Source organism: Lethenteron reissneri, chromosome 54, assembly GCF_015708825.2.
Source record: "Lethenteron reissneri isolate LAM-NWPU_2019-01 chromosome 54, ASM1570882v1, whole genome shotgun sequence".
NCBI lineage: Eukaryota > Metazoa > Chordata > Hyperoartia > Petromyzontiformes > Petromyzontidae > Lethenteron > Lethenteron reissneri.
The window spans coordinates 287,409-305,783 of record NC_083832.1 but is presented as its reverse complement, the minus strand read 5'-3'; the positions used below and the strand labels follow the sequence as shown (position 1 = coordinate 305,783).

Genomic DNA, 18,375 nt, shown 5'->3' with positions numbered 1-18,375 from the left:
TTCGCTTGACAACCTCCCCACACGCATCCCGTCCCCCCCCCTGCCCCCGTCTCCCCCCCCTCTCATCTCCCCCTCCTCTCATCTCCCCCCCCCTCTCATCTCCCCCCCCTCTCATCTCCCCCCCCCTCTCATCTCCCCCTCCTCTCGTCTTCGCGAAATTCCCCACGCGTTTCGGAAATCTTTTATTTAACCACGAGCGGGAGCGTCGTCACCGTGACACACACGCACAATACAGAGACCCCCCGTATAGCCTTGACAGACTGTTGGGGCAAGTGCTGTTGGGGCAACTGCTGTTGGGGCAAGTGCTGGAACGTCGTCACCGTGGCACGCACATACACACAAAGACAAAGATCCCCCCCGTATAGCCTTGACAGACTGTTGGGGCAAGTGCTGTGAGCGAGCAGCACCTGCGGCACACGAGGGAGTGGGTGGCCAGCACCACGCCCGGCCGCCTTTGTCTCCCCCAGTGGCGATGTTTACACACCGCACCAGGTACTCATTTGAGGTTGAGTCGACCTAGGGGAGGCCCGGCACCGGTTCAGATAATCGTCACTGGTGTTGGCCGTGAGCGGGAATCGATCCCGGGTCGCCGGGTTCATAGCGCAGCGTAGCACTAACCACTACACTACCGCTCCCCACACACACACACACCTACACACACCTACACACACTTACGCACGCACACACACGCACACACAACAACCGCCATGCGCCACTAAGTGGCGGTGACGTCAACACGACGCTTGTGCCAGGCTATGTGCACCTTGAGGCCACATGAAGTGTCGAACGCCCGCTGGCAGGAGGTCACGGGGCAGACCCAGCAGGTGCCACGGGTCGACTGACTGAGATGACTGAGATGACTGGCTGATGCACCACCTGTGCCCCCTACTGTGCCAACTTGCTGTGCTTTAGCCACCCGGCGCGCCGCTCGTTGTTGTGAGCGTCGCTCCTCCGCCCTCCGTTGTTGTCGGAGGGCGACTGCCTCCAACTGCCCAGTAGCAGCGTCCTTCACGAGCCTCCTCCACAGAGGCCGATCTTGACACCGATGGTACCAGTCATCGGCAAGTCCACTCAGCTCCACGTCATCCTGTACCACATCACTCCATCTCTTCTCTAGCCAGTGCCACGCCCGTTTAGCCCCCTCGATCCGGCCGAACAAAAGTTTCGGCCTGCGGTAGCTGGTCATGCGGGCTACATGACCCAGCCAACACACGCACATCGCGTGATTGATCATCCAGCGCTCGCTGATTAATTCCGTCACTCACAGGCCGGCCGCTCACCGACTTGTCACCCTCCTGACGCCACTAAGGCGGTCGCTGTTGTGCACCACACTGTGTTCTCCTTGACTCCTCACGCCCACGTCGAGGACTCGGCCTTCTACCAGCCGGGGTAGTCTCATCCACCACCACCACCACCACACTGCAGGTCACAACAACACTCACCCACACACCCACCCACCCACTGACTCACTCCCCCAACAACACAAACATCCACCCACCCACTCATCCACCCACTGACTCCCCCACCCACACACCCACTCACTCACCAACCCACCCACTCACCCACCCACTAAAACTCGCCCAACCATCCACTCACTCACTCACCCACACAACCACTCACCCACTCAACCACACACCCACACACTCACTCACCCACCCACTCACCCACCCATCCACTCACCCACTCATCCACTCACCCAGACACCCACTCACTCACCCACCCACCTACTCACTCACCTACCCACTCATCCACCCACTCACTGACTCACCCACTCACTCACCCATTCATCCACTCACCCACCCACCTATTCACCCACCCACTCACTCACCCACCCACTAACTCACTGACTGATTCAACCACTCATTCATTCACCCACACACTTACTCACTAGACTACATGCCAGGTGGTGATGCCATTACATAAGGTGGCAGTACAGCAAGTGGGTTTGTGAATCCATCTGTGCGGGCCTCTTGAGTGCTGGGTTTTCTACGGGGTTTCTAGTTTGCTCCCACGTGAGGCCAAACTTTCGTTACTAAAGAGACCCATAGACTCACACAGAGACCCATCGACTCACACAGAGACCCATAGACTCACACAGAGACCCATAGACTCACACAGAGACCCATAGACTCACACAGAGACCCATAGACTCACACAGAGACCCATAGACTCACACAGAGACCCATAGACTCACACAGAGACCCATAGACTCACACAGAGAGACCCGTAGACTCACACAGAGACCCGTAGACCCGTGCAGAGACCCATAGACTCACACAGAGAGCCATATACTCACATAGAGACCCATATACTCACACAGAGACCCATAGACTCGCGCAGAGACCCATCGACTCACACAGAGACCCATCGACTCACGCAGAGACCCATAGACCCACACAGAGACCCATAGACTCACACAGTGACCCATAGACTCACACAGAGACCCATAGACTCACACAGAGACCCATAGACTCACACAGAGACCCATAGACTCACACAGAGACCCATAGACTCACACAGAGAGACCCGTAGACTCACACAGAGACCCGTAGACCCGTGCAGAGACCCATAGACTCACACAGAGAGCCATATACTCACGTAGAGACCCATATACTCACACAGAGACCCATAGACTCGCGCAGAGACCCATCGACTCACGCAGAGACCCATCGACTCACGCAGAGACCCATAGACTCACACAGTGACCCATAGACTCACACAGAGACCCATAGACTCACACAGAGACCCATTGACTCACACAGAGACCCATCGACTCACACAGAGACCCATCGACTCACACAGAGACCCATCGACTCACACAGAGACCCATAGACTCACGCAGTGACCCACAGACTCACACAGAGACCCACAGACTCACACAGAGACCCATTGACTCACACAGAGACCCATAGACTCACGCAGAGACCCACAGACTCACACAGAGACCCACAGACTCACACAGAGACCCATTGACTCACACAGAGACCCATCGACTCGCACAGAGACCCATAGACTCACGCAGTGACCCATAGACTCACACAGAGACCCACAGACTCACACAGAGACCCATTGACTCACACAGAGACCCATAGACCCACACAGAGACCCATAGACTCACACAGTGACCCATAGACTCACACAGAGACCCATAGACTCACACAGTGACCCATAGACTCACACAGAGACCCATAGACTCACACGAAGCCAAACTCTCACGAATGGAATTCACGGCCAACCATCTCAACGTGGCAGCACCCTCTTGAGAGCGAGTCTTGAGACTCGGTTAGGATTCTCTGGGGAATTAATGTGCGTTATTGTCAGGTTAACAACAATGGATTCTACATTGTTTGATTAATGGTGGTGGTGGCGATGGTGAAAATGATGTCACGGCTACTGCTGATGATGTTGGTAATCATACTGCTGTTATTTATAATAACGATGGCGATGCTGTTGTTTTGATGTTGATGACAATGCTGCTGCTACTGCTGATGATGATAATGCTGATGACGTTGCTGCTCCTGCTGCTGATACTGATTTTTCTATTAATAGTGATTACTGCTGCCGATGGTCAAGATGCTGATGACGCTGATGATGATGATGCTGTTGTTGATGCTGCTGCTGCTGATATTGCTGCTGATGATGTTGCTGCTGCTGCTGATGATGTTGCTGCTGATACTGCTGCTGTTGCTGCTGATGCCGCAGCTGATGATGCCGCTGATGATGATGTTGATGATGATGATGTTGATGATGCTGCTGCTGATGTTGCTGACGACGATGTTGTACACACTCTTGCGGTGTCTATTTTAGGATTGTATGACAGTAATTACACCCAATGTGGATGTGTGTGTGTGCTTGTGTGTGTCTGTGTGTGTCTATATGTGTGTGTGTCTGTGGGGAGCGGTGGTGTAGCGGTTAGCGCGCTGCGCTATGAACCTGGCGACCCGGGTTCGATTCCTGTTCACGGCAAACACCAGTGACGATTATCTGAACCGGTCCCGGGCCTCCCCTAGGTCGACTCAGCCTCAAATGAGTACCTGGTGCGATGTGTAAACATCGCCGCTAGGGAGACAAAGGCGGTCGGGCGTGGTGCTGGCCACCCACCCCTCGTGTGCCGTGCTGGCCTTTATAGGTGCTCGCTAACAGCACTTGCCCCTACAGTCTGTTTAGGCTACACGGGGATCTTTGTCTTTTTGTGTGTCTGTGTGTGTCTGTGTGTCTGTGTGTGTCTGTGTATGTAGTGTGTGTCTGTGTGTGTAGTGTGTGTCTGTGTATGTAGTGTGTGTCTGTGTATGTAGTGTGTGTCTGTGTGTGGTGTGTCTTTGTGTGTCGTTGTGTGTGTGCGTCTGTTTGTGCGTGTCTGTGTGTGCGTGTCTGTGTCTGTCTGTGTGTGTGTAGGTCGACTCAGCCTCAAATGAGTACCTGGTACGGTGTGTAAACATTGCTACTAGGGAGACAAAGGCGGTCGGGCGTGGTGCTGGCCACCCACCCCCTCGTGTGCCGTTCCGGCCTTCAGAGGTGCTCGCTTACAGCACTTGCCCCTACAGTCTGTTAAGGCTACATGGGGGATCTTTGTGTGTCTGTGTGTGTCTGTGTGTCTGTGTGTATGTGTGTGTCTGTGTGTCTGTGTATGTGTCTGTGTGCGTGTTGTGTGTGTTTGTGTGTGTCTGTGCGTGTTGTGTGTGTCTGTGTGCGTGTTGTGTGTGTGTGTCTGTGTTCGTGTCTGTATGTGTGTGTTGTGTGTTTGTGTCCTGGGGGGTGGGTGAGGTGGTGGATGGGGGCGGGGGCGAACCCGAAAGGATGGGAGAGAGAGGCACGTGGGCGGCTGGTTGCCATGGCGACGTGACCTGGCAACCCCCGCGGGGGCGGCGAGTGGGGGGGTATCCGAGGATGCTGTCGTCATGGCGACCGGGTGCCTAGCAACGGTGGGGAGGGACAGGTTGGGGGGGGGGGTCTTCGGTGGTAAGCAATCTCCCTGCGTCTCGTAAACACGTCAATCCACTGCTGGATGAGGCCCTTAAGGGGAGGAGGGGGGGTATTTGACCATACTTCACCACTTGGGTCATTGCGAGTCTTTTTTTCTGTTTCGTCTGCTTCACAAAAACAACCGCCTTTCGCCACTAAGTGGCGGTGACGTCAACACGGCGCTTGTGCCAGGCTATGTGCACCTTGAGGCCACGTGAAGTGTCGAACTCCCGCTGGCAGGAGGTCACGGGGCAGACCCAGCAGGTGCCACGGGTCGACTGACCGAGATGACCGAGATGACTGGCTGATGCACCACCTGTGCCCCCTACTGTACCAACTAGCTGTGCTTTAGCCACCCGGCGCTCCGCTCGTTGTTGTGAGCGTCGCTCCTCCGCCCTCCGTTGTTGTTGGAGGGCGACTGCTTCCAACTGCCCAGTAGCGTCCTTCACGAGCCTCCTCCACTGAGGCCGATCTTGACACAGCTGGTACCAGTCATCAGCAAGTCCACTCAGCTCCACGTCCTCCTGTACCACAGCACTCCATTCTTTCACACACACACATCCACATATATGCGTGAGTGTCTCTCTGAAACGAATATCGTTTGGCAGGTATCTATTTTATCCAGCCGGATGCCTCAGCCGTCCGTCGGCCCGGGGGTTGTGATGATGGCAGTAGCAGCTGCAGCATCAATGTTGTTGTTGTTGTCGTCCAGTTTAACACCGTAGTAGTAGTAGCTGGCCATTGCTATAACGCTGTGGGCTCGCGTGATATTGTTTTATCCGAGACCAAGATACTCTGCAAACCTTTGGGCTACTATCAAAGGTTTGTTCATGAAGCCATCCAGATCTATAAACAGACATAACTTCAGCCGAGAAGATGGATACAAATTCGAACAATCATTGGAAGGATGTTATTAACCAGGTAATACCTTAACTGGTTGTGGTTGTTTCCATCCTACCTGCCGTTTATTAGTACATGTATTTGTATCATCCATATAGAGGTTTGTTGGGTTAGATCGCGTAAATATATAAATGTGTCGATAAACCCGCCACCACCCGACACAGCCCACTAGTGAGGGTTGTCACGTGAACAGAACGTGGCCAATTCCTCACTCGGACAGCACTAACCGGTGTGTTGGAGAGCCAAGCCACAACACTGCCCATAGACTAACACTGCCCATAGACTAACACTGCCCATAGACTAACACTGCCCATAGACTAACACTGCCCATAGACTAACACTGCCCATAGACTAACACTGCCCATAGACTAACACTGCCCATAGACTAACACTGCCCATAGACTAACACTGCCCATAGACTAACACTGCCCATAGACTAACACTGCCCATAGACTAACACTGCCCATAGACTAACACTGCCCATAGACTAACACTGCCCATAGTCTATTCTATTCTTGCGTACGGCAAGATGATCATGAGCTGGATGTCACAGTCTGCTGCTGCTGCTGCTCGCTACGACGAGAGCGAGAGCGTTCGTGTCGCTGTTCCTCCTCCTCCTCCGTTGAAGCAGCGCACACGACCCCAGGGGGCTCACGGTGTGACCGGCATGGCCAGTCGCACGGCTGTGGCTTGTCTCTCATGTGTCTCTGTGAGTCTCTGTGAGTCTCCGTGTCTCTGTGTGTCTCTGTGAGTCTCTGTGCGTCTCTGTGTGTCTCTCATGTGTCTCTGAGTCTCTGTGGGTCTGTGTGTCTCTGTGAGTCTCTGTGTGTCTGTGTATCTCTGTTGCTTCTCTCATGTGTCTCTGTGCGTCTCTGTGTGTCTCTGTGTGTCTCTATGAGTTTCTGTGTGTCTCTGGGTGTTTCTTTGCGTGTCTATGTGTCTCTATGGGTCTGTGTTTATCTACGAGTCTCTGTGTGTCTCTCATGTGTCTCTATGAGTCTGTGTGTGTCTGTGTGCGTCTCTGCGGGTCTCTGTGGATCAGTCTCTATGGGTTTACTATAGGGTCCATGGTGGTGATTACACTGAGCGGCAGAGAGTGGAGCACGAGGGTCAGAGAGCACCCCACAGGGTAGGGACGTCACGTGGGTCAGAGAGCACCCCACAGGGTAGGGACGTCACGTGGGTCTCCGTCCAGCAGTGGATGGACCGCGGTGGTGCCATGCGTATCTCTGTGTGTCTCTATGAGTCTCTGTGTGTCTCTGTGCGTGTCTCTGTGCGTATCTCTGCGTGTCTCTGTGTGTGTCTCTGTGCGTGTCTCTGCATGTGTCTCTGAGTCTCTGTGTGTCTCTGTGCGTGTCTCTATGAGTCTCTCTGTGTCTCTGTGCGTGTCTCTGTGTGTGTCTGTGTGTGTCTCTGTGTGTGTCTCTGTGAGTCTCTGTGTGTCTCTGTGTGTGTCTCTGTGCGTGTCTCTGTGCGTGTCTCTGTGCGTGTCTCTGCGTGTCTCTGTGCGTGTCTCTGTGCGTGTCTCTGTGCGTGTCTCTGTGTGTGTCTCTGCGTGTCTCTATGAGTCTGTGCGTGTCTCTATGCGTGTCTCTCTGAGTATCTGTGTGTCTCTGTGTGTGTCTCTGTGCGTGTCTCTGTGTGTGCACAGGTCAGAGAGCCATGTGGCCTCGCCACCTGTGGGGGGCCCTGACCCCTGTGAGCCGTGCCCGCTGGCTCCCGAGGTCATCTGCTCAGACGAGGAGGATCAGGAGGACCCAGCGGATTACTGCAAGGGTGCGAGCATCATCACCGTCATCAGCAGCAGCATCAGTAGCAGTAGCAGCAGTGGCAGCAGAATCAACATCAGCAGTAGCAGCAGAATCATCAGCAGCATCATTGTCAGCGGCAGCAGCAGAATCATCACCATCAGCAGCAGTAGCAGCAGTAGCAGCAGAATGACCATCAGCAGCAGTAGCAGCAGAATCATCATCATCAGCAGCAGAATCAGCAGCAACAGTAGCAGCAAAATCATCATCAGCAGTAGCAGCAGAATCATAATCATCAGCAGCAGTAGCAACAGAATCATCATCAGCAGCAGTGGCAGCAGAATCATCATCATTAGCAGCAGTAGCAGCAGAATCATCATCAGCAGCAGCAGAATCATCATCAGTAGCAGCAGAATCATCACCAGCAGCAGAATCATCAGCAGCAACAGAATCATCATCATCAGCAGTAGCAGCAGAATCATCACCATCAGCAGCAGTAGCAGCATCGTAAACAGCAGGGACATTAGCAAAAGCAGCAGAAGCTGCATCATCATCAGCAGCAGCAGAATCATCATCAGCAGAATAATCATCAGCAGAATCATCATCACCAGCAGCAGTATCATCATTAGCTGCAGCAGCATCATCAGCAGAATCATCACCACCATTATCATCATTAGCAGCATCAGCGTCATCAGCAGTAGCATCATCATCAGCAGCAACATCAGCAGGAGCATCAGCAGCAGCAGTATCAGCAGCAGCAGCAGTATCATCATCAGCAGCAGCATCATCAACAGGAGCATCGACAGTGTCATTCACTGTGTCTCCCCCCCCCACCCCGCGTGCCCCCCCCCGTACCCCCCCCGTACCCCCCCCGTGCCCCCCCCCCGTGCCCCCCCCCAGGCGGCTACCACCCGGTGTGTGTGGGCGAGGTGTACAGCGAGCGCTACCGCGTGGTGCGCAAGCTGGGCTGGGGACACTTCTCTACCGTGTGGCTCTGCTGGGACCTCGCGTGAGCACTACAACAACAACAACAACCGCCATTCGCCACTAAGTGGCGGTGACGTCACCACGACGCTTGTGCCAGACCATGTGCACCTTGAGGCCACGTGAAGTGTCGAACGCCCGCTGGCAGGAGGTCACGGGGCAGACCCAGCAGGTGCCACGGGTCGACTGACCGAGATGACCGAGATGACTGGCTGATGCACCAACTGTGCCCCCTAATGTGCCAACTTTTGCTGTGCTTTAGTCTCCCGGCGCTCCGCTCGTTGTTGTGAGCGTCGCTCCTGGAGGGCGACTGCCTCCATCTGCCCAGTAGCGTCCTTCACGAGCCTCCTCCACAGAGGCCGATCTTGACACCGCTGGTACCAGTCATCGGCAAGTCCACTCAGCTCCACGTCCTCCTGTACCACATCACTCCATCTCTTCTCTAGCCCGTGCCGCACCTGTTAAGCCCCCTCGATCCAGCCGAACAAAAGCTGTTTAGGCATGCGGTGACTTGGCATGCGGGCTACATGACCCAGCCAACGCAGCCTTGCCTGCCGGAGGTGCTCACCGATGGGACTTTGTCCAGATCTTTCAAGGATTTGTGAGCTCCTCACACAATCCAACCTGGTTAAACCCAGGATGGATCGTAGGCAGGCCAGCCTAAATGTTTCTAACCGGCGAAGATGTTACATTAGGGGGGTCCACGTTTTGCAAGCGTAGAGAAGGGAGGGAATGACTGTCGCCTAGAAGACCTGAAGCTTCGTGCGGAGCGACAGACAAGGTAGCTTCCACACAGCGTTACGCAACCGATGAAAAGATAATGCTGCTCGCATTATAATGCCGCTCGCTGATTCGGAGTGAGACCTCTGATGTTAAACCGGAGCCGGTCATAAACACACTACCCAGATATGGGAAACTCTCCACTCTCTCCACAACTGCCCCATCACCAGATCATCGGCATACATAACATGGTTGAGCAATAGGGAGCCATCCCTTGACCGCACCCGGGTATCGATCAGCCTCTCATTATATCTGTACCAGATGGAAATTCTTCCGGTACAGCTATTGAAGGCCTCACAAACTATGTGGTCAAAATAGATGTTAAATAATGTGGGAGCCAGAGGACATCCCTGTCGCACCCCAAGGTGTACAGCGAATGGCTCCGACTCGCAGTAGTTTTACCTGGGCCCGCTAACCATCATGAAGGTCCTTAATGATCGTGAGCAGAGGGTCAGGGACTCCGAAAGCACGAAGAACAACCCAGAGCCCAGGCCTACTGATGGTATCATAGGCCTTGACCAGGTCTTGTTGGAATCCCTACACCTCTGCTGTAGCAGACGGACAGAAAATATGGCATCCATGCAGGACTGCCCTTTCCTGAAAACCACATTGAGGCTCTGCAATCCTCTCCTCAGCGTGCCTAACAATGTGCCAGGAAAGATCCTTGCCAGGACCTTTCCTGGCACATTGAGGAGTGAGATGCCCCTTCCAGTCCTGCGGAACCCGTCCAGTGGTTCAGACTGTTGTTATGATGTCATGTAGGGCAGTCTGTGCACAAACGCCACCCTCCCTCAGCATTTTACTTGGGAGATCATCTCTGCCCGGTGCCTTTTCTGGTCTCAGACTCTGGATCGCCTTCAGTACTTCCCTCAACAGATGGCACCTCAGCCCAGCCACTCACAGGGGGTGACTTCCAATATTTGGGGCACCGCAGCCTCCACAGGGTCATCCCCACTTTGTCCCATGATGTTTCCCATGTTGAGGGATTTCCCCTCCCCCAGGACTTCATAGAAATGCTCAGCAAATCTGCAAACCTGTTCCTGGGGATCGGAGATTGGATCGCCGTTTTTTCCCCTGATGATGGTAATAGGTGTGTTGCTGCAGGTTACTTTTTGATGGAGTTAAAAAAAGATTTGTGATCGCGGGCCACTGAGGCAGACTCCATCTCCACAGCAACCAATGACCACCACCCATCCTTGCAGTGCCTCACGGCTCTCTGAACCTCCGAGCGAAGGCTGCAGTAAGCCTCCTCATTTTCTGACGTGGGATGCTGGAGACGATTAGAGTGGGCCTGTCGCTTTTTCTCAACCATCCTGAACACCTCTGTCAGCCAGGGTCTCTGGGAGGTCTGGACCGCGTACCCAAAGCAGCCATTGCAGCTGCATGAGTCACAGTCCTAAACCTCGTCCATTTACCCTCAACATCAGGAGGAGTGGGGACGATGCCAACCCCAGCTGCAAGTGATGATTACAGATGACAAGTCGATGGTCAGAGGGCAGATCAGCTCCACGGTAGGTCCTGGTGTCAAGGACATGGGCCCACAATCCGCTGGTCTGTCACTACGTAGTTCAAGCAGATGTTCTTGCTTGGACTTGGCATGCATCCATGATGTTGTGTGGATGCACCGATGCCAGAACAGCGTGTTGGTAATTACAAGCCCGTGGGCTGCACAAAAATCTAGCAGCGTCCTACTGTTATTATTGAGCTTATCTGGCCCATGCCTTCCAATCACTGCAGACCAGGTGCCAGCATCATGACCAACTCGGGCATTGAAATCACCCAACAAGATGACTCTATCCCGAGGGGCCACTTTTAGCCAGCACCTGTGACAGGAGGTCATAGAAGGTATCTAACTCATCGGCCTTGCCTGCATCCCTCACGGATGTTCGTCTTCGGTGGGGGCATAAGTAACCACGACCCACCGCTCCTCGCCTCTGGTTGATAGGAAGGCGAGCTCAAAGTAGCCTGGGGCTTACAGCTTCCCACACCTCACCGCCACGCTCTCACACCCCTTCATTCTTTTGTTCAGAAGAAGAGCCGCACCCTGATGTTTGGCAGTCTCCTGCCCCGAGTAGAGGACTGTCCACCCCTCATGGTGGCAGGATCCAGAACTGGTCCACCGGACCTCCTGAATGCCACAGAGATCCAGGCGTGGTACCGGTCCAGCTCCCGGACAGAGGAGTGGCAGCCTCTCATCCGCAGTCAGCATTTCGAACATTCCACGTGGCCATCCATAGTGGCTTTTTGTTGTTTCTGGAGGAGCCCCAAGGGTAAAGATTCAATCTCTTGGCTCTGCAGATGGGGTTTGGCCAGGAGATGTCATAGAACACACACACTCTCTCACCCCCACTCACCATATACTCACTCACTCACCCAACACTCACTACCCACTGACTCACCATTTTGGTGTGGTCAGGTTGGTGATGTTGATGGTCATGATGGTCATGATGGTGATGATGTTGGTGATAGTGATGATGTTGATGTTGTTGATGTTGTTGATGTTAATGAGATGGTGATGTTGATGGTGTTGATGGTGTTGATGTTGATTGATGTTGATGATGTTGGTGATGTTGTTGATGGTGGTGATGTTGATGGTGGTGATGTTGATGGTGGTGATGATGTTGGTGATGTTGATGATGAGCAGGGCGAGTGAGATTGTGGTGATGTTTGATGGTGTTGGTGATGTTGATGGTGGTGATGATGTTGATGGTGGTGATGATGTTGATGTTGGTGACGTGAGCAGGGTCGTGTGAGATGGTGGTGATGTTGATGTTGGTGATGTTGATGCTGATGATGTTGATGTTGGTGTTGATGTTGGTGACGTTGAGCAGGGCGAGTGAGATGGTGGTGATGTTGATGGTGGTGATGTTGATGATGTGATGGTGGTGATGATGTTGATGTTGGTGACGTGAGCAGGGCGAGTGAGATGTTTATGTTGTTGATGACGTTGAGCAGGGCGAGTGAGATGGTGTTGATGGTGGTGATGTTGCTGTTGGTGATGTTGAGCAGGGCGAGTGAGATGGTGTTGATGTTGATGTTGTTGATGTTGGTGACATTGTACAGGGCGAGTGAGATGGTGGTGATGTTGATGTTGGTGATGTTGATGGTGGTGATGTTGATGTTGTTGATGTTGAGCAGGGCGCGTGAGATGGTGGGGATGTTGGTGATGATGATGGTGTTGAGCAGAGCGAGTGAGATGGTGTGATGTTGTTGATGTTGGTGATGTTGAGCAGGGCGAGTGAGATCGTGGTGATGTTGTTGATGTTGATGGCGTTGAGCAGGGCGAGTGAGATGGTGGTGATGTTGATGTTGTTGTTGATGTTGAGCAGGGCGAGTGAGATGGTGGTGATGTTGGTGATGTTGTTGATGTTGTTGATGTTGAGCAGGGCGAGTGAGATGGTGGCCATGAAGGTGTGTGAAGAGCGCCCAGCACTACACGGAGACAGCGCTTGATGAGATCCGCCTCCTGCGCTGTGTGAGCAGAACTCACCACTCACCACTCACTCACTCACCACTCACTCACTCGCCACTCACTCACTCACCACTCACTCACCACTCACTCACTCACTCACCACTCACTCACTACCTCACTCACCACTCACTCACTACCTCACTCACCACTCACTCACTACCTCACTCACCACTCATCACCACTCACTACCTCACTCACTACCTCACTCACCACTCACTCACCACTCACTACCTCACTACCTCACTCACCACTCACTCACCACTCACTCAACACTCACTCACTCACCACTCACTCAACACTCACTCACTCACTCACCACTCGCTCACCACTCACCACTCACTCACACTCACTCACTCACTCAACCTCACTCACTCACTCACCACTCACTCACCACTCACTCACTCACTCACCACCACTCACACTCATCACTATCTCACCGACTCACTCACCACTTACTCACCACTCGCTCACCACTCGCTCACCACTCACTCACCCATCACCACTCACTCACTCACCACTCACTCACTCACTACCTCACTCACCACTCAATCACTCACCACTCACTCACTCACTCACCACTCACTCACCACTCACCACTCACTTACTATCTCACTGACTCACCACTCATCACTCACTCACCACTCACTCACCACTCACTCACCACTCACCACTCACTCATCACCACTCACTGATTTGATTGGCTGTCTGGGTGGTAGTGCTGTGATTGGTTGTCTGGGTGGTAGTGAAGTGATTGCTGTCTGGGTGGAGTGATGTGATTGGTTGTCTGGGTGGTAGTGATGTGATTGGTTGTGTGGGTGGTGATGATGTGTGTGGTAGGATGTGTGGGTGGTAGTGAAGTGATTGGTTGTGTGGTGGTAGTGACGTGATGGTTGTCTGGGTGTAGTGATGTGATTGGTTGTGTGGTGTAGTGATGTGATTGGTTGTCGGTGGTAGTGAGTGATTGGTTGTTGTGGTAGTGACGTGATTGGTTGTGGGTGGTAGTGATGTGATTGGTTGTCTGGGTGTAGTGATGTGATGGTTGTCTGGGTGGTAGTGAAGTGATTGGTTGTGTGGTGGTAGTGACGTGATTGGTTGTCTGGGTGGTAGTGATGTGATTGGTTGTGTGGGTGGTAGTGAAGTGATTGGTTGTCTGGGTGGTAGTGATGTGATTGGTTGTCTGGGTGGTAGTGATGTGATTGGTTGTGTGGGTGGTAGTGAGTGATGATGGTTGTCTGGGTGGTAGTGAAGTGATTGGTTGTCTGGTGGTAGTGACGTGATTGGTTGTCTGGGTGGTAGTGATGTGATTGGTTGTGGGTGGTAGTGAGTGATTGGTTGTCTGGGTGGTAGTGAAGTGATTGGTTGTGGGTGGTAGTGACGTGATTGGTTGTCTGGGTGGTAGTGATGTGATTGGTTGTCTGGGTGTAGTGATGTGATGGTTGTCTGGTGGTAGTGAAGTGATTGGTGGTGAGTGGTAGTGACGTGATTGGTTGTCTGGGTGGTAGTGATGTGATTGGTTGTGGGTGGTAGTGAAGTGATTGGTTGTGGGTGGTAGTGAGTGATTGGTTGTTGGGTGGTAGTGAGTGATTGGTTGTGTGGGTGGTAGTGAGTGATTGGTTGTCTGGGTGGTAGTGATGTGATTGGTTGTCTGGGTGGTAGTGAGTGATTGGTTGTCTGGGTGGTAGTGAGTGATTGGTGTGTGGGTGGTAGTGATGTGATTGGTTGTCTGGGTGGTAGTGATGTGATTGGTTGTCTGGGTGGTAGTGAGTGATTGGCTGTCTGGGTGTAGTGATGTGATTGGTTGTGAGTGTAGTGAGTGATTGGTTGTCTGGGTGGTAGTGATGTGATTGGTGGGGTGGTAGTGAGTGATTGGTTGTGGGTGGTAGTGAGTGTGATTGGCTGTCTGGGTGGTAGTGAGTGATTGGTTGTGTGAGTGGTAGTGAAGTGATTGGTTGTCTGGGTGGTAGTGATGTGATTGGTTGTCTGGGTGGTAGTGAAGTGATTGGTTGTGTGGGTGGTAGTGAAGTGATTGGGTCTGGGGGGTAGTGAAGTGATTGGTTGTGTGAGTGGTAGTGAAGTGATTGGTTGTCTGGTGGTAGTGATGTGATTGGTTGTCTGGGTGGTAGTGAAGTGATTGGTTGTGGGGTGGTAGTGAGTGATTGGCTGTGGGGTGGTAGTGAGTGATTGGTTGTGTGAGTGGTAGTGAAGTGATTGGTGTCTGGGTGGTAGTGATGTGATTGGTTGTCTGGGTGGTAGTGAGTGATTGGTTGTGTGGGTGGTAGTGATGTGTTGGTGTGTGGGTGGTAGTGAAGTGATTGGTTGTGGGTGGTAGTGAAGTGATTGGTTGTCTGGGTGGTAGTGATGTGATTGGTTGTCTGGGTGGTAGTGACGTGATTGGTTGTTGTGGGTGGTAGTGATGTGATTGGTTGTGGGTGGTAGTGACGTGATTGGTTGTGTGGGTGGTAGTGATGTGATTGGTGTCTGGGTGGTAGTGATGTGATTGGTTGTCTGGGTGGTAGTGATGTGATTGGTTGTCTGGGTGGTTGTGTGATTGGTTGTGTGGGTGGTAGTGAAGTGATTGGTTGTTGGGTGGTAGTGATGTGATTGGTGGTCTGGGTGGTAGTGAAGTGATTGGTTGTGTGGGTGGTAGTGATGTGATTGGTTGTCTGGGTGGTAGTGATGTGATTGGTTGTGTGGGTGGTAGTGATGTGATTGGTTGTCTGGGTGGTAGTGATGTGATTGGTTGTCTGGGTGGTAGTGAAGTTTGTGGTTGTTGGGTGGTAGTGATGTGATTGGTTGTCTGGGTGGTAGTGATGATTGGTTGTGGGTGGTAGTGATGTGATTGGTTGTCTGGGTGGTAGTGGTGATTGGTTGTCTGGGTGGTAGTGAAGTGTGGTTGTGTGGGTGGTGTGATGTGATTGGTTGTCTGGGTGGTAGTGATGTGATTGGTTGTCTGGGTGGTAGTGATGTGATTGGTTGTCTGGGTGGTAGTGAGTGATTGGTTGTCTGGGTGGTAGTGAGTGATTGGTTGTCTGGGTGGTAGTGATGTGATTGGTTGTGTGGGTGGTAGTGATGTGATTGGTTGTCTGGGTGGTAGTGATGTGATTGGTTGTCTGGGTGGTAGTGAAGTGATTGGTTGTCTGGGTGGTAGTGATGTGATTGGTTGGTGGGTGGTAGTGATGTGATTGGTTGTGTGGGTGGTAGTGATGTGATTGGTTGTCTGGGTGGTAGTGAAGTGATTGGTCTGTGGGTGGTAGTGATGTGATTGGTTGGGGGTAGTGATGTGATTGGTTGTGTGGGGGTAGTGATGTGATTGGTTGTCTGGGTGGTAGTGATATGGGGTGTGGGTGGTAGTGAAGTGATTGGTTGTGTGGGTGGTAGTGAGTGATTGGTTGTCTGGGTGGTAGTGATGTGATTGGTTGTGTGGGTGTAGTGAGTGATTGGGTGGGTGGTAGTGATGTGATGGTTGTCTGGGTGGTAGTGATGTGATTGGTTGTCTGGGTGGTAGATGGATGGTTGTCTGGTGGTAGTGATGTGATTGGTTGTCTGGGTGGTAGTGATGTGATTGGTTGTGTGGGTGGTAGTGTGTGATTGGTGTGTGGGTGGTAGTGATGTGATGGTTGTCTGGGTGGTAGTGATGTGATTGGTGTCTGGGTGGGTAGTGATGTGATTGGTTGTTGGGTGGTAGTGATGTGATTGGTTGTCTTGGGTGGTAGTGATGTGATTGGTTGTGGGTGGTAGTGATGTGATTGGTTGTTGGGTGGTAGTGATGTGATTGGTTGTCTGGGTGGTAGTGATGATTGGTTGTGTGGGTGGTAGTGATGTGATTGGTTGTTGGTGGTAGTGATGTGATTGGTTGTCTGGGTGGTAGTGATGTGATTGGTTGTTGGGTGGTAGTGATGTGATTGGTTGTCTGGGTGGTAGTGATGTGATTGGTTGTCTGGGTGGTAGTGAAGTGATTGGTTGGTGGGTAGTGATGTGATTGGTTGTCTGGGTGGTAGTGATGTGATTGGTTGTCTGGGTGGTAGTGATGTGATTGGTTGTCTGGGTGGTAGTGAGTGATTGGTTTGTCTGGGTGGTAGTGATGTGATTGGTTGTCTGGGTGGTAGTGATGTGATTGGTTGTGGGTGGTAGTGATGTGATTGGTTGTCTGGGTGGTAGTGATGTGATTGGTTGTCGGTGGTAGTGATGTGATTGGTTGTGTGGTGGTAGTGATGTGATTGGTTGTCTGGGTGGTAGTGATGTGATTGGTTGTGTGGGTGGTAGTGAGTGATGGTTGTGTGGGTGGTAGTGAGTGATTGGTTTGTCTGTGGTGGGGGGTATGTGTGGGGTGGTAGTGGTGATTGGTTTGGTGGTTGATGTATTGTGTGGGTGGTAGTGTGAGTGTGGTGTGGTTGGTGGGGTGGTAGTGATGTGATTGGTTGTGGGTGGTAGTGATGTGATTGGTTGTGTGGGTGGTAGTGATGTGATTGGTTGTCTGGGTGGTAGTGATATGATGGCTGTCTGGGTGGTAGTGAAGTGATTGGTTGTCTGGGTGGTAGTGAAGTGATTGGCTGTCTGGGTGGTAGTGATGTGATTGGTGTGTGTGGGTGGTAGTGAAGTGTGGTTGTGTGGGTGGTAGTGATGTGATTGGTTGTCTGGGTGGTAGTGATGTGATTGGTTGTCTGGGTGGTAGTGATGTGATTGGTTGTCTGGGTGGTAGTGATGTGATTGGTTGTCTGGGTGGTAGTGATGTGATTGGTTGTCTGGGTGGTAGTGATGTGATTGGTTGTCTGGGTGGTAGTGATGTGATTGGTTGTCTGGGTGGTAGTGATGTGATTGGTTGTCTGGGTGGTAGTGATGTGATTGGTTGTGTGGGTGGTAGTGATGTGATGGTTGTGTGAGTGGTAGTGAAGTGATTGGTTGTCTGGGTGGTAGTGAAGTGATTGGTTGTGTGGGTGGTAGTGATGTGATTGGTTGTGTGAGTGGTAGTGAAGTGATTGGTTGTCTGGGTGGTAGTGATGTGATTGGCTGTCTGGGTGGTAGTGAAGATTGGTTGTGTGGTGGTAGTGAAGTGATTGGTTGTCTGGGTGGTAGTGATGTGATTGGCTGTCTGGGTGGTAGTGAAGTGATTGGTTGTGTGGGTGGTAGTGATGTGATTGGTGGTCTGGGTGGTAGTGATGTGATTGGTTGTCTGGGTGGTAGTGATGTGATTGGTTGTCTGGGTGGTAGTGATGTGATTGGTTGTGTGGGTGGTAGTGATGTGATTGGCTGTCTGGGTGGTAGTGATGTGATTGGTTGTCTGGGTGGTAGTGAAGTGATTGGTTGTGTGGGTGGTAGTGATGTGATTGGTGGTCTGGGTGGTAGTGATGTGATTGGTTGTCTGGGTGGTAGTGATGTGATTGGTTGTCTGGGTGGTAGTGATGTGATTGGTTGTCTGGGTGGTAGTGATGTGATTGGTTGTCTGGGTGGTAGTGATGTGATTGGTTGTCTGGGTGGTAGTGAAGTTATTGGTTGTGTGGGTGGTAGTGATGTGATTGGTTGTCTGGGTGG

The 18,375-nt window shown here is 52.3% G+C and overlaps 1 protein-coding gene across 1 annotated transcript in view; it reads left to right on the top strand.

Moving 5' to 3' along the window:
* Positions 1-18,375, top strand: part of LOC133356447 (SRSF protein kinase 2-like) — a 40,956-nt gene that overhangs the window by 14,474 nt on the left and 8,107 nt on the right. The window contains exons 2-4 of the mRNA XM_061573979.1: positions 7,514-7,638; positions 8,511-8,619; positions 12,206-12,218. Coding sequence (XP_061429963.1) covers positions 7,514-7,638; positions 8,511-8,619; positions 12,206-12,218 — 247 coding nt within the window. The remainder of the gene's footprint in view (positions 1-7,513; positions 7,639-8,510; positions 8,620-12,205; positions 12,219-18,375) is intronic.